The sequence below is a fragment of the Triturus cristatus genome, chromosome 3_2 (assembly GCF_964204655.1).
Source record: "Triturus cristatus chromosome 3_2, aTriCri1.1, whole genome shotgun sequence".
NCBI classification, from domain to species: domain Eukaryota; kingdom Metazoa; phylum Chordata; class Amphibia; order Caudata; family Salamandridae; genus Triturus; species Triturus cristatus.
In genome coordinates, this window is record NC_140584.1 from 1023431943 (window position 1) to 1023454268 (window position 22326).

A 22326-nucleotide genomic window follows, 5' to 3' on the forward strand; every position below is an offset into this window, starting at 1 on the left:
AGAGCTGCAGCCTATCAGTTCGCAGAGGGAGAGCTGCGGGCCCGCTTGCAGAGGAACAGCTGCGGGCTGACAGGTATAGGGAAAGGTGTGGGCCGTCGGCTTCCAAAGAGATAGCTGAGGAACAGTGATGTGGGGAGAGGGAGTGTGAAGGGGGTATCTCACAGAGACAGACCTGCGGTCTATTTCCAGTCTTTGCTTCACAGATACCACTGCGGCCCGAGAAGTCGCACCCAAAGAGTTGCGAGTTGACCGGTGGTTCGCAGAGGGAGACTTGCAGGCCCAAGAAGGTTGTTGGGGGTATGCTGGTGATGTGGGAAGAGGGTGCGTTACCTGCTGATGTGGGGATAGGCAGCGTGAAAGGGGTATCTCGTACAGACAGAGCTCCGGTATGTTTTCAGACTTGCCTCGGACAGATGCGAGCGGACGGACTGAATCACAAAATGGCTTTTCAATGCTCATATGTGTGACTTATCAACAGTTCGCAACCAGGCTCGCAGAGGGACTGCTGCGGCCCGTGGGCTTGACTCGCAGAGGGAGAACTACGGGCTGTCCGCTCCCAAAGGAACAGCAGTGTACTAACTCGCAGAGGTAGAGGCACAGCAGCGTACTAGCTCACAAAGGTAGAGAGCTGCGAGCCGACAGACTGGCTTCTAAAGGCATAGCTACGAAGTGGTAATGTGAGGAGAGGGAGCGTGAAACGGGAATCTCGCACAGACAGGGCTCCGGTATATTTTCAGTATTGCCTTGCAGAGGTACAACTACAGAGAGATACGAGCTGACGGACTGAATCACAAAATGGCTGCCAACGCTTCCTAGTCTCAACAGTTCGCAGCCAATGAGCCGCAAGCTCGTGCTCGTAACGCCTCAACCAATCAGATGTCAGAATTCTTAAATATCAATATCTGTACAATATGATATTTCTCAAAAACTACTGAACGGATTTACCCCATTTAAACAAAAGCATGCTTTCTGGACCACGACCGTTCTCCCTACCAAATGTGGTGCGTCCGCTCGCAAAGAGGCACAGCAGCGTACTAGCTCGCAAAGGTAGAGAGCTACGAGCCGACGGACTGCCTTCTAAAGGCATAGCTGCGAGCTGGTGATGTGGGCAGAGGGAACGTGAAAGGGGTATCTTGCACAGACAGACCTTCTGTATATTAAATTGCCCCTGGCACCTTTGTTTAATATTTTCACTCGATGCGAGACACAAAATGGCTGCTAACACTCGCTGGTTTGAAGTGTTAGCAGCCAATCAGAGGACACTTCCTGGATTGAAGAGTTAGCAGCCAATCAGAGGCAAGCTTGTGAGTTAGGCTCCGCCCAAAAAAAAATAAAAAAATATATATATATATATATATATATATATATTTATTCAACAAAACTTCCTCACAAGTAGGAAAGCCGACGCCGTGTCTTGTGCTTCAAAATTTCTTTTATTCGGTCAGCTAAAACGTTGAACGCGTTTCGCTTGTCCCGCAAGCTTGTTCACCAACATTTTACATAAAGTTTTGCCGCCATTTTAAGTGCTCAGTGCATACGTTGTGCGTAAAGAACTAAATCATAAACAGTAACAACAGACTCGTAGTTCCATGTATATCGAGGTTGCTACAGAACTCGGGAAATTGATTTATACATACAATTCATATTAATGTAGCCATTCTTATCAAATTAAAACAATTCCGCGATAAAAATTCTTTGTCATATCTTTGCATAATACAAATTACAGAGAAAATAAGGCTCTTCCTCTGAATAGCCTTATATCAATAAAGACACTATTGCCCTAGTGGGCCAACATTCAAGACACAGAATCGTTTTGATAAATACTGTCAGTACATGATCATAATAGATTGAGCCCAAGTGGGCACATGCCAATATTTTAAAAGCCCAAATTCCTTTATTCTAGACTACTGTTTAAACTAAGTCTGTTGAACTTAAATGTATACAAAATCAGTGAGACTACAAAACTTTAAAGAAATCCTACTTACAAAAATAAATAATTTTTTTTTTTTTTTTTTTTTTTAAATTTGCTGAAAGGAGAGGGAGTGAAGTTCACTATAGTTTTATAGATGTGTATGAAAATCTTCTTCTATATTAAGGCCTTCAGGGATCTTAGTATTAGGTCTAATAATATAGTTGGATTCCAATCTCCTCAATTTTTTGACCCGATCCCCACCTCTCTCACTCAGTGGGACTGCATCAATTACAAAATACTCAAGTCCTTTGGTATTTCTGTCGTGGAATTGGTCAAAGTGTCTTGCCACGGGGTAGGATTTATCCCCGTTTTTAATGGCCCTCAAGTGTTGTAAGACACGCTTGTGTACTTGCAGTATTGTACTCCCAACATAACGTAAACCGCATGGGCAACGGAGGACGTACACAGCAAAGTCTGTTTTGCAGGTGTAATGGCCCTTTATTTTGTTTTGAACCGGTAATAGGCCTCCCACATAGCTAGATGCATTTTTACCGTGGACACAGGCCTTGCATTTAGCACATTTTTATGAAGCCCTCTTTTTTACTGAGCCAGCTCTTAATGGTTCTCCCTTTCGTTGTAGGGAGCATGTTGCTAACCAGAGACTGCTTGAGTGACTTGGCCTTTCTAAAAGTTATCAATGGCCTACGTCCCACATATTTTTTAAGAATGGGATCGTTGGCAATGATGTACCAATGTTTTTGCAAGATTTTCCTGAGACTGCCCTCTTGTGTGTTAAAACTAGTGATCAATCTACATTTGCTGTCACTGTCATTGTCTGGCATCTCACGTCTGTTTTGGTGATGGAAAATGGCGGCAAAACTTTATGTAAAATGTTGGTGAACAAGCTTGCGGGACAAGCGAAACGCGTTCAACGTTTTAGCTGACCGAATAAAAGAAATTTTGAAGCACAAGACACGGCGTCGGCTTTCCTACTTGTGAGGAAGTTTTGTTGAATATTATCGGACCGTGCTTGGGAGGTCCGTTCGTCGACGCGCCCCTTGGTTTGGAGGCGGTAGGCACACCTGAGCAAACGGAGGAGCAGTTTGTCAGCCACCGCCCCCCCGTCTGATGATCCGGGATTGCGTGCTGGCTTCCCGTGGGCAATCGAGCAACATGCAGTTTTCTCCGAGACAGTAGCAGTATTTTCCGAGTCGGAGGACCCGAGGAACCTGACTACGTCGAAGGGGTAAGCGGACGCTGAATTCAGACGGGAAGGGGGAAAGCCATTGAGTGAAGGATTACTCTTGTTCATTGAGAACAGAGGACTTTGGCGGTTCTTTGTGCCAGGATTTATCCTTGTTGCTTTATTTAATTACAATGTCAGCTACAGAATTAAAGGAAAGGGAGGAAGCGGCTCTCTCCATATTTGATGACAATACACCCTCCGTTCAGAAAGGGTCTGCACCAATGAACACTACGAAAGTCACGGATGTAACAGTCAGATTGAAGAGATTGGAAAAATTAAAACGTTCAGAACTCTCCAAATGGTGGGAATCTAAGTCTCTCCAGCGTTATCTAGAAGTCAAAAGGATCCCCAGAGGTCTTAGGATTATGGTGGCACCGACATATGAAGACCCCAATCCGAATATGCTGAAAGAGTGGGCGGAGAATAATCAAGAAGCGTCAAGTAGAATGTTGCATATTCTTGTTAAGTATGCTGACATAGACCGTGCCAGAATACTGGAAGAAATTGAACAAATTCTGCTAATTCTTGATAAAGAACCTGATCAAGATACGATCCTCAAATTCAAAACAGATATGAAAGATCGGTTGTCAAAGCTGGAAATTACGATCAAAGAAAGAAAAGCACAAAAGTTCCGGCGTGACAAAATTGATTATGAACGTGGACAAATCTATACGTTCGCTAAAAAATTCGACAACATGCGAAAACAAAGGCTTAACGCTGCTAGTAGCAGACCACGTGACCAGCAATCTGATTTTAGCAGTTTGCAAAGCTCAGAATTAGATACTGATCTAGAGGAAGGTCCGAGTACCGGAATGTCGGTTCCTTCTGTCATTGATGAATTTGATTTTTTACGCGAGGAGAGACGCTTCAACTTACGCCCGCGCCCTCCAACAAACGCCAGGCCTCCAAGAGGAAGAGGCAGAGGCAGAGGCGGCGCAAAGGGGCAAAGCAATACAAACAACAACGGCAAGAAGTTAACGAAATCCAACAAGTAGAATGCAACAAGGCAGCAACTGTCATTAACCTTACAGAGATGACGTTATCGGACAAAGAGCAAGATATCCTCAAGTTAGGTTTATCCTACTGTCCCAAAGCGAACATTGACTATGTACAAACTAGAATTGATATTTTCAAATTTACTAGATCACTTAAGTTGAAAAAATTCTTTGCAGTTGCTCCGAAACAATCAGTAGGGGCATATAGCAACTCAACACCAAATCAATCTGGCAACTTGGCTGTAGACAACATGAACTTGATGCTAGTAATGGCGGATTTACATGATGATTCGAGTCAAGAGGCTCAAGCTAGTCAAGAAGTGCCTGACACTCTACAAAAAGCACTGCATCTGGCTGAGAATGAGAGTTTGAACATAGAACAGAGGGCGCCAACCAAGTTTAAATTGAATTCTAAATTTACGCCTCTGACCAACAAGGACTCTGTAGATGTGTTTAATGATTTAGTGGTGAATGATGTGAAGAAACTGTGCAGCACATTAAAATTTAAGAACCAAGCATACACTCAGCGTGACAAAGATTACTATGCGCTAGTTAAGAAATTGTCGAGTAATGATACATGTATTGTTCGCAATGCGGATAAAGGGGGCAACGTGGTGTTGTGGGGAAGAGAACAATATCTTAAAGAAGCATATAAACAGCTGAATAACAAGTCCAACTATGTACGGGTCAGAAAGGAAGTAATAACTGCAAGCCACGAGAAATACAACAATATGTTATTAGACTGGTACAAACAGGGTCTGATTAGCAATGATGAAATGTTGTTTTTGAAGATCAATAATCCCGTGACACCAGTTTTTTACTTAATTCCGAAAGTACATAAGAGTATTGAGAATCCCCCTGGAAGGCCGATCATTTCAGCCATTTCCAGTGCACTGGAAAACACTTCAAAATATGTTGACTCCTTCATTAATCCTTTGGTCAGTAAACTCCCGTCGTTTATACAAGACACGGGTGATTTCCTACGGAAGATCTATGATATACCTTGGGAGTGCGATTACGTTTTAATGACTATCGATGCAACAACTCTGTATACGAGTATCAGACACACTGATGGGCTTAACGCTGTTAGGCACTATCTGGGTTTCAGGCCGTTACAGCTCTGGCATCATACCCAGATGTTATTGTCGATGACCAAAATCTGTCTTGACAATAATTATTTTCTGTTCAATGGAGAATTGTTTCATCAAGTGTGCGGGACCGCGATGGGCACCTGCTTCGCCCCCAGCTATGCAAATTTGCATATGGGCTGGTGGGAGGAGCAGGTGGTCCAAGTTCGGTTTCCAAAGGAATGGCAGGAAAATGTAGTGTTTTGGAGCCGGTACATAGACGACTTGTTTGTCGTTTGGAAGGGCTCTCAGAACAGTGCACGTGATTTTGTGAATGGGTTACAAGAGAACGATCTCAATTTAAAATTGACGTATGAATTAAGTACAGAAAGTGTCAATTTTTTAGATGTAACTGTTTACATTGCAGGAGACAAACTTGAAACAAAACTTTATCGCAAGGCCACAGATGGGAATACTTTATTACATGCGACTAGCTTTCATCCAAACAACCTAGTAAGAAGTATCCCCTATGGCGAGTGCCTTAGAGCTATGAGGAATTGCAGCAACAGGGAAGACCTTAGCACAGAATTAATTATTTATTTATTTTAAGTATTTATAGAGCGCGACTGATACCTTGCAGGCTTCCTGGCGCTGGAGAATACTCTGCTGAAGGATAGACCGGAGTAGTTAGCAGGTGGGCAGAATTTAGGGGAATAGCCAGGTCTTGATGCGCTTCCTAAATGGAAGAAGTTGTGAGATCTGGCGTATGTCAATAGGCAGACTGTTCCATAACTTGGCCGCTGCGACCCTGAAGGATCTGCCCCCGGTTCTGGCTTTGTTGAATCTGGGCACCTTTACCAGACGGGCTGATGATGATCGTAAGTCTCTGGTGGGAGTGTACCACAGGAACAAAGCTTGCAGGGGTCTGGGCCCGAGTCCATGCAGAGCCTTAAAGACGATGCAGAGGGACTTGAATGCCACACGCTGCTTTAAGGGTAGCCAATGTAGCTCGGCCAGGGCTGCTGTGGCCGAAGACCTTCTCGTCCAGCCAAGAGCCAGCTTGGCGGCGGCAGATTGAATTCTTTGAAGTCGGTCCATCAGCGTGACTGGAGATTCAAGGAGCAGGGAGTTACAATAGTCAAAGCGACTGAGTATTGTGCATCTGACTATCGACGCCCGGGCTTGTGCTGGGAGGAGTGGCATGATTTTACGCAGGGAGCGTAGCAGGGCTGTGCAGATCCCCACTGTTTTTGCTACCTGGGTTTCCGTACTCAGCTTGTTATTGAGCATGGCTCCCAGGTTGCGGACCAAGGAGACTGGCAGAGGTTTATCCCTAGTCTCAGGTGGCCAGAATTCACTCGGAAAGGGGCGGGGTGTGTTGGTGGCCGCACAGAACAGAACCTCTGTTTTGGAGGAGTTGAATTGGAGGGAGTTTCTGTGGAGCCACCCAGCCGTCTCTCTTAAGCAGTCGTGGAAGGTGGTTAAAGGAATGGAGTCTTCTCCTTCCCAAGAGAGAATGAGCTGCGTGTCATCAGCGTAGTTGATCGTTTTTATCCCGAAAGACTTAATTAACGTGATCAACGGGATGAGGTACACGTTAAAAAGAATGGGGCTGATGGAGGAGCCCTGGGGAACTCCCTGAGGCACCGGTGCGAAGGTGGATTGGAATGGGGGGAGGGAGACAGCCTGTCTCCTGTCCCACAGGTAGGAGTGAAACCAGAGCAGCGCTGTGCCATCCACGCTGCTCTGCTCTGCTCTGCTAACATGTTTGAAAGCTCGATTTGCAGCTAGAGGTTACCCTAGTAAATGGGTAGATACAGCAATTTGGAAGGCCCGCAAGAAGACGAGAGAACAAATCCTGTTTAGTCACCAAAACAGACGTGAGATGCCAGACAATGACAGTGACAGCAAATGTAGATTGATCACTAGTTTTAACACACAAGAGGGTAGTCTCAGGAAAATCTTGCAAAAACATTGGTACATCATTGCCAACGATCCCATTCTTAAAAAATATGTGGGACGTAGGCCATTGATAACTTTTAGAAAGGCCAAGTCACTCAAGCAGTCTCTGGTTAGCAACATGCTCCCTACAACGAAAGGGAGAACCATTAAGAGCTGGCTCAGTAAAAAAGAGGGCTTCATAAAATGTGCTAAATGCAAGGCCTGTGTCCACGGTAAAAATACATCTAGCTATGTGGGAGGCCTATTACCGGTTCAAAACAAAATAAAGGGCCATTACACCTGCAAAACAGACTTTGCTGTGTACGTCCTCCGTTGCCCATGCGGTTTACGTTATGTTGGGAGTACAATACTGCAAGTACACAAGCGTGTCTTACAACACTTGAGGGCCATTAAAAACGGGGATAAATCCCACCCCGTGGCAAGACACTTTGACCAATTCCACGACAGAAATACCAAAGGACTTGAGTATTTTGGAATTGATGCAGTCCCACTGAGTGAGAGAGGTGGGGATCGGGTCAAAAAATTGAGGAGATTGGAATCCAACTATATTATTAGGCCTAATACTAAGATCCCTGAAGGCCTTAATATAGAAGAAGATTTTCATACACATCTATAAAACTATCGTGAACTTCACTCCCTCTCCTTTCAGCAAATTAAAAAAAAAAAAATAAAAAAAAAATTATTTATTTTTGTAAGTAGGATTTCTTTAAAGTTTTGTAGTCTCACTGATTTTGTATACATTTAAGTTCAACAGACTTAGTTTAAACAGTAGTCTAGAATAAAGGAATTTGGGCTTTTAAAATATTGGCATGTGCCCACTTGGGCTCAATCTATTATGATCATGTACTGACAGTATTTATCAAAACGATTCTGTGTCTTGAATGTTGGCCCACTAGGGCAATAGTGTCTTTATTGATATAAGGCTATTCAGAGGAAGAGTCTTATTTTCTCTGTAATTTGTATTATGCAAAGATATGACAAAGAATTTTTATCGCGGAATTGTTTTAATTTGATAAGAATGGCTACATTAATATGAATTGTATGTATAAATCAATTTCCCGAGTTCTGTAGCAACCTCGATATACATGGAACTACGAGTCTGTTGTTACTGTTTATGATTTAGTTCTTTACGCACAACGTATGCACTGAGCACTTAAAATGGCGGCAAAACTTTATGTAAAATGTTGGTGAACAAGCTTGCGGGACAAGCGAAACGCGTTCAACGTTTTAGCTGACCGAATAAAAGAAATTTTGAAGCACAAGACACGGCGTCGGCTTTCCTACTTGTGAGGAAGTTTTGTTGAATATTATCGGACCGTGCTTGGGAGGTCCGTTCGTCGGCGCGCCCCCTGGTTTGGAGGCGGTAGGCACACCTGAGCAAACGGAGGAGCAATATATATATATATATGTTTGCGAGGGGAGAGAGGAGGCAGCGTGTAGTTGCCTGAGAAGGATGCGGACGAGGATGTGAGCCGAATTGACACATCCAGGTGAAATATGCAGTTTGAAGTCCAGCGCCATGAACTGTGGGGCATTAATAGGTGCCTGTTTTCCCATCACTGTATGAGGTACCACGTTGGACTGCCAGTACCATCGTGCAGTTCTCCTGGAGCCCAGCGGCACCGTCTCACTCACCTGACTTCAGTGGGAGGAGCTGAGAGACTGCTTATCAGGACAGATCTCCTAGCAAACAGATGAATTCACCAGCCTGTGATACCGGCACTGATGACGGCCACGAAGGCCAGAAACGCGTCTGCCATTGTTTCACGAACTGTTTAGCCAAAGCTGGAAATTTTGCTCATTAAATTCTTTTCCGCATCCGGAGCTGTGTCCTGCTTGCTTTTGTGTTTAAGGTGAGCGTTGGACTGTATACATGTATATATATATATATATATATATATATATATATATATATATATATATATATTTGCTCCAAACCGGGTTCCATGCATACGAAACAGGCACTGACTCCGTGGGATAAGTTTGAAAGAGAATGCTTTATTTCAAAAAGCTGTGGCCCAGACGCGTTTCGGCGAACAAGTCCGCCTTGCTCACTGTGTCAGACCCAGTTCAGATGCAATGCATATAAGCTAATTACGTGCACGTAACACACACCCCCAGGTTACTTGGCAACCAGTAAACAAAAATCAACATAAAAGAAATACTGTTGTTAAACGAGTCTTTCCTAAGACCAGTGTCACTTAAAGTAATTATAATGATGCAAATTATTCAAAAAGGGTACATCGGTCCATCATTGTTCATGTTAATAAAGGAATAATTCCTGAAGTAATCAGTGCAATGTAAACATGATAGTGCTAGTAAAATTAATGTAGACTTTTGTAAATATTTGAACATTTGTAAACATTTGTAAGTACTTGAGAATAAAGCCCATATATATATATTCTTTTTTCCTTTAATATCTCAAAAACTACTGAACGGATTTACAACATTTCAACAAAAGTGTGCTTTCTGGACCAAGACCTTTCTCCCTGCCAAATTTGTCATAATTCCATTCAGCAGTTTGTCTAAAGTTTGCTATGGAAAATGCATTGAGAAAACACGTTTTGGGACCCCCCTTTTTTCTCAGCCTCCCTTGACCAATCACCCCCAAACTTTAAAGATAGGAGCTGATCAAAAAAGAGAAACTTTTGGGAAAATTCGTAAAGATTCGTCAAACGATGCTAAAGTTATAAGCACATGAAAAAATGCTTTTCCTATGGAAACGTGGTCCTAACTATAACTATCTACTGGCGACCGCTGCTAGATAATAATATTTATATTGTAACAATTAATAACATACTGAAATATTTTGTAAAAAAAATAATGATTATAAATTATGATTATAATTAAAGTCTTATTTTACCTGCTTTTCCTCATTTTCCAACATTGTAAAGCTAAACTGTAATAATATTTAATAGCAGCTGTCACTTCACATCTGTTTTCTTTGTAAGATATACTAAATAGAATATCCCATTCCATTAATCAGCTTGAATGAAAAAAATGCTGGGAATTTTTAACTGCTTGTTTTTGTATATCGATATGTAATACTTCTTTTGTAATTATATAAAATAAAACTCATAAGAATTTATTGGTTTTAATCATTCATTTTGATCCACAAGATTTCAGTGAGATAGACTTGGAAAACACCCTTTTAAGAATGTAAGCCCTATTTCCTATCACTCTTAAAGGCATTTGAATGTTTGGAGCCCAAAAAGTGCTGTATTAATGTGGGGAGAACAACAGCAAAGTCAAACTTACGATGACTTTTCAGTGTTGTACTGTCCACAAATTGATACGTACAAAGTCACTTCGGAATTGGAGAACAAAGTAGCTTTTTTAGCAGCACTGTCAGAGGAAGTGTTACCTTTGCACACTTGATCCTGGGTTTTTGATGGGCAGCACACTTAACGACAGCCACTTTGAGGGCCATTTGAAATGCATAAAGCCAACCTGTGACGTAAGATCCAGTTTTGATTGGGGTCTCTGCAGATGTGAACAAGCATTGGCATAGCCAATAGGTCTCGCATTTAGGACCTTATAAGTGTTTAGTTATCCAGCACAATATCCTTGGTGCAACAACATCAAGTGTTATATGGCTAAACACCTATAAGGTCCCAAAGGCGAGACCTATTGGCTAAGCCAATGCTTGTTGTGAGTGAGTGGCTCGTGCAGGTATGCCACTGTGAGGTAGAGATGCTGCGAGTGCTTTTACAGGATCTCCTGTGACATTGCGCCTCTTCAAAATGTATCTTGGGTCTGGTGTAATACTTCTAGCCCCTATTCCTGTCTTCTCGCACCCAATGCATACTTAAATGTCCCATGTACAGCCGGGATTGACACTTCTATTACCCCTGCCCTCCAGTGACACTTTACCTGTCACGGGTGGTGGTGGTGGATGTGGTGGTGGTGGTGGAGGATGTGGTGGTAGACGTGGTGGTGGACTTGGTGGTGGTGGACATGGTGGTGGTGGACGTGGTGGTGGACGTGTTGGTGGTGGACATAGTGGTGGTGGTGGATGTGGTGGTGGTGGACGTGGTGGTAGTGGGTGTGGTGGTGGTGGACATGGTGGTGGTGGATGTGGTGGTCATGGTGGTGGTGGTGGATGTGGTGGTGGTGGACGTGGTGGTGGTGGTGGACGTGGTGGTGGTGGATGTGGTGGTGGACGTGGTGGTGGTGGTGGATGTGATGGTGGACGTGGTGGTGGACTTGGTGGTGGTGGATGTGGTGGTGGTGCACGTGGTGGTGGTGGATGTGGTGGACATGGTGGTGGTGGTGTTGGTGGATGTGTTGGTGGTTGTGCTGGTGGTGGACGTGGTGGTGGTATATGTGGTGGTTGTGGATGTGGTGGTGGTTGTGGTGGACGTGGTGGTGGTGGACGTGGGGGTGGTGGATGTGGTGGTGGATGTGGTGGTGGTGGACATGGTGGTGGTGGACGAGGCGCTGGTGGACATGTTGGTGGTGGACGTGGTGGTGGTGGTAGACATGGTGGACATGGTGGTGGATGTGGTTGTGGTGGACGTGGTGTTGGTGGTGATGTGGTGGATGTGGTGGTGGTGGACGTGGTGGTGGTGGAGGATGTGGTGGACATGGTGGTGGTGGACGTGGTGGTGATGGAAGTGGTGGTGGATGTGGTGGTGAATGTGGTGATGGACATGGTGGTGGTGGTGGATGTGGTGATGTGGACGTGGTGGTGGACATGGTGGTGGTGGATGTGGTGGTGGACATGGTGGTGGACGTTGTGATGGTGGACATGGTGATGGTGGATGTGGTGGTGATAGAAGTGGTGGTGGATGTGGTGTTGGATGTGGTGGTTGTGGACATGGTGGTGGTGGACGTGGTGGTGGTGGTGGATGTGGTGGTGGTGGACGTGGTGGTGGACATGGTGGTTGTGAATGTGGTGGTGGTGGACATGGTGGTGGTGGTGGACATGGTGGTGGTGGACGTGGCAGTGGACATGTTGGTGGTGGACATGGTGGTGGTGGTGGACATGGTGGCAGTGGACGTGGTGGTGGTGTATGTGGTGGTAGACATGGTGGTCGTGGTGGACGTGGTGGTGGTGGATGTGGTGGTGGTGGTGGATGTGGTGATGGTTGACGTGGTGGTGGACATGGTGGTGGTGGACATGGTGGTGGTGGATGTGGTGGACATGGTGGTGGTGGTGGATGTGGTGGTGGTGGTGGACATGGTGGTGGTGGACATGGTGGTGGTGGATGTCATGGTGGTGGATGTGATGGTGGTGGTGGACGTGGTGGTGGTGGTGGATGTGGTGGTGCTGGATGTGGTGGATGTGGTGGTGGTGGACATGGTGGTGGTGGATGTGGTGGTGGATGTGGTGGTGGTGGTGGACATGGTGGTGGTGGATGTGGTGGTGGTGGATGTGGTGGTGGTGGATGTGGTGGACATGGTGGTGGTGGTGGACATGGTGGTGGATGTGGGGGTGGTGGATGTGATGGTGGTGGACGTGATGGTGGTGGTGGATGTGGTGGTGGTGGATGTGGTGGTGGACGTGGTTGTGGTGGATGTGGTGGTGGTGGACATGGTGGTGGTGGATGTGGTGGTGGTGGATGTGGATGTGGTGGTGGTGGTGGACGTGGTTGTGGTGGATGTGGTAGTGGTGGACATGGTGGTGGTGGTGGTGGACATGGTGGTGGTGGATGTCGTGGTGGTGGATGTGATGGTGGACATGGTGGTGGTGGACGTGGTGGTGGTAGTGGTGGATGTGGTGGTGGTGGTGATATGTTGGTGGTGGATGTGGTAGTGGTGGACATGGTGGTGGTGGAGGACGTGGTGGTGGTGGACATGGTGGTGGCGGATGTGATGGTGGACATTGTGGTTGACATGGTGGTGGACGTGGTGGATGTGGTGGACGTGGTGGTGGACATGATGATGGTGGACATGGATGTTGTGGGGGACGTGATGGTGGTGGTGGACGTGGTGGTGGTGGACGTGGTGGTGGTGGACGGGGTTGTGGTGGACATGGTGGTGGACATGGTGGTGGTGGATGTGGTGGTGCTGGACATGGTGGCTGTGATTGTGGTGGACATGGTGGTGTTGGATGTGGTGGTGGTGGATGTGGTGGTGGTGGTGATGTGTTGGTGGTGGATGTGGTAGTGGTGGACATGGTGGTGGTGGATGTGGTGGTGGTGGATGTGGTGGTGGTGGTGATGTGTTGGTGGTGGACGTGGTAGTGGTGGACATGGTGGTGGTGGAGGACATGGTGGTGGTGGGCATGGTGGTGGTGGACGTGATGGTGGACATGATGGTGGACATGGTGGTGGATGTGGTGGATGTGGTGGTGGTGGACGTGGTGGTGGACGTGATGATGGTGGACATGGTGATGGTGGACGTGGTGGTGGATGTGGTGGTGGATGTGGTGGTGGTGGATGTGGTGGTGGTTGTGGTGGTGGTGGATGTGGTGGACGTGGTGGTGGATGTAGTGGTGGTGGATCTGGTGGTCGTGGTGGTGGTGGACATGGTGGTGGTGGATGTGGTGGTGGTGGATGTGGTGGTGAACGTGGTGGTGGTGGACGTGGTGGTGGACGTGGTGGTGGACGTGCTGGTTGTGGATGTGGTGGACATGGTGGTGGTGGACATGGTGATGGTGGTGGACATGGTGGTGGTAGACGTGGTGGTGGTGGTGGGTGTGGTGGTGGTGTTGACGGTGGACATGGTGGTGGTGAATGTGGTGGTGGTGGATGTGGTGGAGGTGGTGGACGTGGTGGTGGTGGACGTGGTAGTGGTGGTGGACGTGGTGGACATGGTAGTGGTGACGTGGTGGTGGTGGTGGATGTGGTAGTGGACATGGTGGTAGTGGTGATGGACGTGGTGGTGGTGGTTGTGATGAACGTGGTGGACATGTTGGTCTTGGTGGACGTGGTGGTGGTGGTGGATATGGTGGTGATGGATGTGGTGGTGGAGCACGACTATTGGGTAGGAGGGTGCTGGCAGAATGTGGATGGAGAGGAGGATCTTGAAGGGGGCACATGGGAGAATAGAAAGAGGCCGAATATTAGATACAATAAACGAAGAGTAGATAGAACACAAAACAGATTTAACGGGATGGTCCCTTCTTATAGCGCATGTGAATGTTCCTTAGCAGCCGATTTTTAGTAAACAGGGGGACCATGGGGAGATTAATTGATTAATCATGCATGATGATCGTGTGTGATTAATTGATTGATCACACATGATGATCGTGTGCGGAATCTGGTGTTGTTCGAGTCACGGCGTTGGCTTACCAATGTGTGATTCTGGGCAAATTAGTTAATCTCCCTTGCCTTCCAAAAGGCAATGTGTTCCTGTGTGAATGTGCTCTTGTGTAATGTAACTGGGTGTCTTGTATAGGTCTCTACTACTCTCGAGTTTAGTTTGCGCTTTATGAATTTGCTAAACAAACAGCCAGCCGACCTTGTAGAGCAAGAGCCTATTATATCCGTTCATGTAGCGCACGCACAGCAATGAGGGCTCTGTACAGCCCAGTACTGCACACTACACTACAAACAAATGTCCGTTAATGTAGCGCACGCACAGCAATGAGGGCTCTGTACAGCCTAGTACTGCATTTAAAATGTAAAGTGCATTAAAGCGCAATGCTCCGTTAATAAACAAAAAGACGTCGTGCCTGCAGTGAGAGTGGCTCACAGAGAAAAGAAAAAATTGTTTAGCGGCTAATTAAGAGACACTGTCTCCAGCCGCAATTAAAAGATCCAATCCCTGTGGACGGGGCCAAAAGTGGACAGGGTGGTAACCAGAAGGGATTAAAAAGCCTCCTGGACAATCGTAACACCCGGTTTTGCATAATTGGTGACGCAAAATGACGCGCACCAATGCAAAACAAGGGCGGAGCAGAAATTTAGCATCTGGAGTTTTATCGATTCCAAGAAGCCCACGCATGGCGAGGGCAGCGCATGCGCGCTACTAACGCCAAGCGAGACCTAAAAACACTTGCAGCCAGAGAAGCCTGAAATTATTGGTATCCCCAATTCATACTTTGAATTGGTGAAAAGAATTACTGTGTTCTGGTTAACTAGCATACAAGAATGTTTAAGGGCAATCAGTTTTGGTACTTAAGCAGAGAGTATCTATGGTAAGCATTGACTCTATAACAATTTCATGTAAGGTAAAGACATCATAACCAGAAACGTTTGTCCTGTCATCATTTCTGAGACAGGAACGATCAACATGATGTACAAGATCTCAGGAGCATACCTACAACATACTGCGATAAACATCGCAGTGCGCGCTTAGCGTGAATTTGTTTAACACCGCCTATCGCCGGATTTAATCGCCAAGATAACGCGTTATTATCAACGCATATCTCAACAGCGATAAAAAATCCGGCGATAGCGGGCAAATGTGCAATTATCGCTGGAAATCCAGCGATAAAAGCACAGCGCTATGGCAAACCTTGTTGCTAGGGCAGGGTGTGCTTAACCAAAGTATCCACCTCCCATAGGACACAATGACTAGGTAAGATTAAAAGCAGGCATAATGAAACCTGCGATAAGAGCGGTTAGCGCTACTTTTATTATTGCTACGCAGGTTAGCGAACAGATTGCTCATAGGAAAAATGTCTGTTAGCCACATTTCCAACGTTATTTTGGTGAGGAACGCCCACTTTGCATATCATTAGAGATGCAAAGCTGGGCGTTAAGGGAAAGGGCGCAGAGGCATGGAAAAACGCGCTAGCGTGTCCATGCTGATAGTGCGATACAATTATCGGCACTTTTCGCCCGAAAACGGACTCTAAAGCGGCGATAATTGTATGGCGGCCACTTGCTGATATGACCCTTAGTTTGCTTGGTATGAGGGAGATAAACAAATGGGTTGGTAAGGTGGGCAATAAAGATGATATAATCATGTGGTTCACCATCAAGAGATATGGGAACAGGGAAGAAGAGTTTAACAAAGAACATCATACCAAAGTGATGTGTAAAGCCCTTCACCCCCCTCAACCTCTCCCTCTGACTGTCTGGCTCAATCAATTTTAGTAGGACAGACTTTGATGACAGCATTCAGCAAGGCATCTCTATCAGCAGTCAAAGTAGGTGTTTGTTGGGGTCACTTGGCTTTGGTTACCAACTGGCCCTTCATATCTCCTGCCACAATAACATGTATGAAATGACTTACATCAGCCCAAAGAGGATTGCAACATTCAAATACGTTTGTGGTTCTTCCCTGAGTTTCTGTGGATTCGCTTGTATTTATGGGTAATATTCAAAGGATCAAATGGCAACCAAGGTACATGAATGGTAACAGAATCCCCCCTCCCTGGGGCAAAGGAATGTCCATAATGGCAGAAGGGAATCAGGCTGAATAGGGGAAAGGTCATAGGGAAAAAGTTGGAATGGCAATGGCTGCCGATCCCACTGCATACCCTATTGGATGAATCTGTTAAAGGGGGTATACTGGTTCAGCTGCCACAGACCTACAGCGAGCCACAACTGGCTGTAATGTGAGGTGTTCTGATTACAAGCAGAACCATTGGACATCCATGAACATACTTTATGGGTGCTGTTAAGGAAAATGTGAGCTTAAGAATCGAAACTGAGTAAGGCCTAAACAGGAGGGACGTTATGTACCCATTTCACATGGGTACCACACAATAGGGGCTTAGAGGTAAGCTAAATATGTCAATCAGGGATTTCAACCAATTCAACAAGTTTTTAGGGGTCAGAGCACATGCACTAAGTCCGGTTAGCTGGGTCCTAGTGTCCAGAGCCCAAAAACCCACTGCATCAGTCAAAAAATAGGAGTGAATATGCAAAAGGAAGGATTACAGTATGCCATCAAAAATGAGGATTCACATGGGAAAACAGAAGAGTTAGGGGGATTCAATGGAGTGGAAGATGGAAAGCAATGCACACATATCCTTTAAAACATACCTCAGCCAGAAGAAGTGCTGGTTCATAACATTTGAAACACAACTACTCAAATCCCTGCCCGTGGTAGCTTACACCCATCCCTCCCTGACCTCACATACCATCCAGGCACACACACCACGGATTCCTAGTGGGCCAAATGGCAGTAGCACAATCATAGTGTACAACAATTGACGACCTGGAAATGTGGCAATGACACACAATAGTAAGTTAACATCCATTGCAATACACTAATGTCTCAGAAGGAACACACATTTCTTTGAAAAGTAGAATGAACTCATCGGGTGAAACTGCTCGCGAATGAGAGTGTATGCAGGACAGCTGAGCCACCACAAACCTCAACTTCTGCTCTTTGTGCCTCAAACCAATTGATACCAAGAGCACGGTATACAAGCATGAGGAACCAATGTAGAAAGGTTGTCAGTACGGCAGCACCAGGGTCTAGTGATGAGGTGAAGAAGTGGAACGAAAGAGTACTCAATCAAAGGGTTATAATCGCTGATGTAGCAGCTCAACAGATTGTAGGGAGGTGCTGCGTCCCACCGCATGCTGTCCTAGACATAGTTGGGTAATGGGAATTAACCTGACATCGCAATTTGTCCACACCTAAGCTATACCTGTCCATGAAAATGTACATGCTGCTGTGTTCTTCTTGGTCACTTGCTGCTTCCAGGTGACCAGTGGCATCATAGAACGCATCTTGGAGACTAGAAAGTCTTGATGCCTGCTCCAGCTTTTGAACAGTCATTTGCAGAAGTATGCAACCATGGAATGTGGCATAGCAGCACACATACACCAACTGCAGCAACCAATACCCATTAAACATCTGTTATCCTTTGGAACCCATATATGAATATGCCATGTGTGATACCAGAAGAGATATCAGGCATCTATCTGCCAATATCCGTGGTTCAACAATTGAGAGGATCCGGTTCTGACAGTCAATGTGTGTGCACCGCTGCAGGCCGAAGACGAGGGCAACGTTAGCTGCTTGGGGAGTGTAACCTCTGATTTAACTTTATTTAAAAAAAAAAAAGAAAACTATTCATCTTTGGCCAAATACTTGACCAAATATTGTGTATTTGGCTGAATGCTAAATATACAATTTCGTAAATCCATAACTATTGTATTAACCAATAAGAAAACATCAATATGTAAATAAAATATATTTATTATCGCTCAGATAAATAAAGGTGACTTTTTTCATTATACACTTTACATAACAACAGAAGGAAGCACATAGTTTGAACTTATTTAGGATCAACGACAGACAGTCAATAAATAGTTATAAATTAAAGCAAAGAATGTTGTGTCAGCCCTAAAATAAAATATTTAAATTATGCCTATCAATGAAGGACATTTTGATGACCATGAACACAGTACATGGATTGGTGTATACAGCCGGAAGTGAAGTCATCACTCAATCTCTGAAATTTCCATAGAAATCACTCTAAATTGCTGCCAGTTTATGAACAGTGGGGCAGGTCCTGCCTCTCATTTCAGTTCCAAATCATTGACATAGTGCTGAACCCAGGGGTGCTCTGGGTTTGCACAGAGCTCGCGTCCTCTTCTAGTGATGAATCTGTGGGAGAAAGAGAGGGGTTAGGGGGAGCGTGGAACACTAAAGTAGAATCTACCAGTTAGTTGACTTGATACACCAGTGGAACAGGACAAAATAAATATTTTAGTTATAACCTCAAAGCATTATGACTCCAGAAAATATGACTGTGGCCAATACCACTCTCTGTTCCTTCACCATGACATCAAAAATTATCCCTGTATCCTCAATATCACCTCACCATGACAAAAGAGACTATCACTTTATCCTTAGTATCACTCTACTGCGATATTGAAAAAATAGTGTTCTCCCATTGGAACTCCAGAATTAGGGCCAGACGTACGCCGAAGAAAATTGCGCATTGCAAATTGTGACTCTTTTGCGAGTCACAATTTGCGAGGCACAATTTCCGATGTACAACAGTGTATTTCACTCTGTTTGCGATTCAAATGGGGTCGCAAATTGCAAGGCTCCTTAATATTAATGAGCCTCTCGCAATTTGCGAGCTCATTGGGAATGACAGGCCCTCCCAGGGATGGTGGTCTGCTGGGCTCAGCAGACCACCATGTCTGAGACTGCTTTTAAATAAAGCAGCTTTTCTTTTTTTTTTAAATGCAGCCCGTTTTCCTTAAAGGAAAAGGGGATGCATTTCAAAAAGAAAAATGAAACTTTTCAGTTTTATTTTTTCAAGGGCAGGCAGTGGTCTCTGGGACCAATGCCTGCTCATAAAAGATATTTTCCAACATACTCATAAAGGGGAAGGGGTCCCGTGGTTTACCACCTACTTGAAGTAGGTGGTAAACTGCGAGTGTTTTACGGCCGCTAGTACATAGCATGTTGACTTGCTATTAGGAAGGGACGCCCCTTCATAATAGCGAGAGTCGCAAATGCTATTTTCCAAGTCAGTGACTTGCAAAATAGCATTTGTAAATGCTTTTACCCTTTTTTGCGGCCGACAACGGGAGGTTCTCCAGTTTGCGTCCGCAAAAAGGGTCGTACATCTGGCTCTGAGCATGTTAACCCCTGTATCTCTTTAGAATGCACTGTGCTGTGCTGTAAAAGTCCACAGGATTCCTCCAAGGTGGTGCTGCACAAGTACTTCCTAAATATATGCTCTTTGCAGCTCCCTTCACTTCTTCCTTGGTACAAGCATCTGAGTCCTTGATGTAGGCGTAAGGATACAAGTTGCTGAGGCCTACACATACCCATGAAATGGGAAGGCAGGAGGCCTCAAATGTGAATGGTGGGGCACGTTTTAAGGCGCAAAGTGTTGAATGTCTTTTGTAATATCGAAGGAGGCCATGCTGTCCTGTAGCCTGGTCACTAGTGGCACCAGAAGATTGTTGTTTTTTTTTTTTATTCACCCAAGAAGAATTCCTCAGGACCCTGCCCAGGCTGAGCAGGTCTGTAGTTTATGACTCCCAGGGGCACACTCGGACCATTGTGCCATGATGGGAAAACTACCAGCAAAGATATGATGTTGAGCGTATAGAGAGTCGAGGAGCCTGTCAGTATGTGCTTGTTGCTTTTATCCACAACTGCATTACATTTTTAAGGTTCTGGGTTTGGAAATTCCTATATTGGTGGTTCTTCATAGTGGCTATCAAGGTACCATTTGATTCCTCTTCATTAATTGGCTAGACGTCTTGAAGTCAAGATCATTCAGACTGCCAAAAATGCCCATATAATTGGCAAACAATGCCTTAAATAACAGTGCTTAACAGAACTTCCATGCGGCATGGTCTAGTACATGGCTATGGTGTGTTGCTCCTAGCAGCACCAAATCTGTGTCATATACAAAGTAGCTCCTAATAATGAACCTATACATCTATATGTTCGTCATAGAAAGAATTCTACTTGCGCCAGGGAAGGATAAGTTATCCTGTGACCTGACAAACTGAGGTATAATATGGAAATGGCACACATACAATTGTATTTTGAAACTGGTAGCCGTGTGGGGCTGGTGCATCATACATTAATTTATCTACCAATATTGACAGAATATTTACATCATTTCCAACTGGAGAGATGGTGTTCTCTGGTAGGGCTGTCCTATTACCTCTTGAAAGACAGGGGTGGAGGCTCAATGTTACTGATCTATATAGTGGGTGTGTAAGCATGTGAACTAAGCCTGCTCAGCATCAAGACTTTCAGTTTCAAACCAACAATTCAGATCATTCAGGCCTGATCTTGCAGGACTGGGAAGACTTGGTGAGAACTTCAATGACCACTTCAGAGTTACTAAGTGTGGAATCAGACTGAACGAACTAGTACTCTAGTTCAGTGACTTGCACCACAAAATGGGGGAAAGCTGGAAAGACGCAACACAATAAGCTAGATAACTTACATCACTGCTGGCATGGAGCACTGGCTGCTGGTGAAGAAATAATCTTGGACGTGGCTCTGTGGGATCTTCCGGGAGGCGTAGGAGAAGCAGCAGAAGGTTGGGGAATCTGCACCGGCTGTAGAAGAGGAAAATCAGTGGTGTAAAAGTTGGAGAACACCCACCCATTGCTAATCTAGAACAGAAGTAGTGATGCCCTCATCATTTCAGTGACCACCCTTCCACCCTGGCCGAAAGCAGGAATTGACCGTGGTCCCACACTTGTGAACATCCCCAAATAGCAGTAATACCTCTCTCTCCTGTTGCGTCATCCCGCCCATGTCAATTCTAATTCACACAAGCATCTTATGTGTGCACACACACAAGGGCGCACACACATACACACACAGCTGGTCTATATCCTAGTGCATTCTGGGTGTTCTGACCAAGTGGGCATATCCACTGTGGGTGTTCTGTAATTCTGTCTGCATTCAATGCACTTGCAGATTAAATGACAATCAAGGCTCTTGATAGTAGGTCCAAGAGTCTAAAGGTTGAGCGGAGACAGCACTTTATGTCCTGGCACATGCAACTCACAATGCAGAGTTAAAGCACCAGCACTCACCAGGGGCAGCCAGAAGCTCAGAGCAGAAGGCAGCCAGGAGGAGAACAGAAGCAGCAGCCAGGGAGATCTTCATGTCAGCTTTAGGTCTGGGACTGAGCTCTGAGCAGAACGTGTTCTATGTGTGAGCTCCGGCTGACTGATCTCCCTGCTCGTCCCCTCCTGTATATATGGGCAGAATACTGGAGGTTCTTGAAGGTGGGGTTGGGGGCAGGAGTGATTTATATTAATGTTAGATGGAGTTTTTGACAGTGGAAATGCACAAATGACGTAAAGGTAGAAACTCTGCAGAATGGAGAGAGCTTAATCTGGCAGCTTGAGCAATGCAGGAAATCTGGGGGGAGGTGAGAAGAGCTCACCCTGCAAACCCTGGGTGGCTCAGTCTGCAAAGGAGGAACCAAGAAGGACAGGAAGTGATGACAACAGACACTTACTGCAGGGAGTGTCTCTTTCTCCAGATGCAGAGGGCTACCAGTGAAATGTTCACAGTTCTGTCATGTGTCTACATTAATTTAAGAACTAAAGATGGCTTGTGGACTTTCTCGGAATCCAAAAATGAGTTAATGATCTCATTCGTACGTCATTTCGGACAGAAGACTCTCCTAACATCTTTGTCCTATTTTTAGTCTTAGATCATTTCATGCCACCAACAGCAAATTCCGATGATTTGGAAACAGCATTGCGGGTGCACCTCTGCATGGGTTATCCACATAGTTCTCAAGTACCAGATGTTTATTTATTTTATAAAGTGCTGCGCATC

General features: G+C 45.4%; 1 protein-coding gene across 1 annotated transcript; it reads right to left on the reverse strand.

Annotated features, from left to right (window-relative positions):
- Positions 1 to 18215: 18215 nt before the first annotated feature.
- On the reverse strand, positions 18216 to 21745 carry LOC146859014 (C-C motif chemokine 4-like). The gene is made up of 3 exons (XM_085646932.1): positions 21570 to 21745; positions 20969 to 21083; positions 18216 to 18645 (listed from the first exon to the last, which is right to left on the reverse strand). The coding sequence occupies exons 1-3, from the start codon at positions 21640 to 21642 to the stop codon at positions 18558 to 18560; spliced, it is 276 nt and encodes a 91-aa protein (XP_085503058.1). The 5' UTR covers positions 21643 to 21745; the 3' UTR covers positions 18216 to 18557.
- Positions 21746 to 22326: the final 581 nt, after the last annotated feature.

Coding starts and splice junctions, on each gene's coding strand:
- LOC146859014 (XM_085646932.1), bottom strand. CDS start 21,642: ATGAAGATCTCCCTGGCTGCTGCTTCTGTTCTCCTCCTGGCTGCCTTC. Junction 21,084..21,569: donor TGAGCTTCTGGCTGCCCCTG/GTGAGTGCTGGT, acceptor CCTCTTCTACAG/CCGGTGCAGATTCCCCAACC. Junction 18,646..20,968: donor TGCTCCATGCCAGCAGTGAT/GTAAGTTATCTA, acceptor TTTCTCCCACAG/ATTCATCACTAGAAGAGGAC.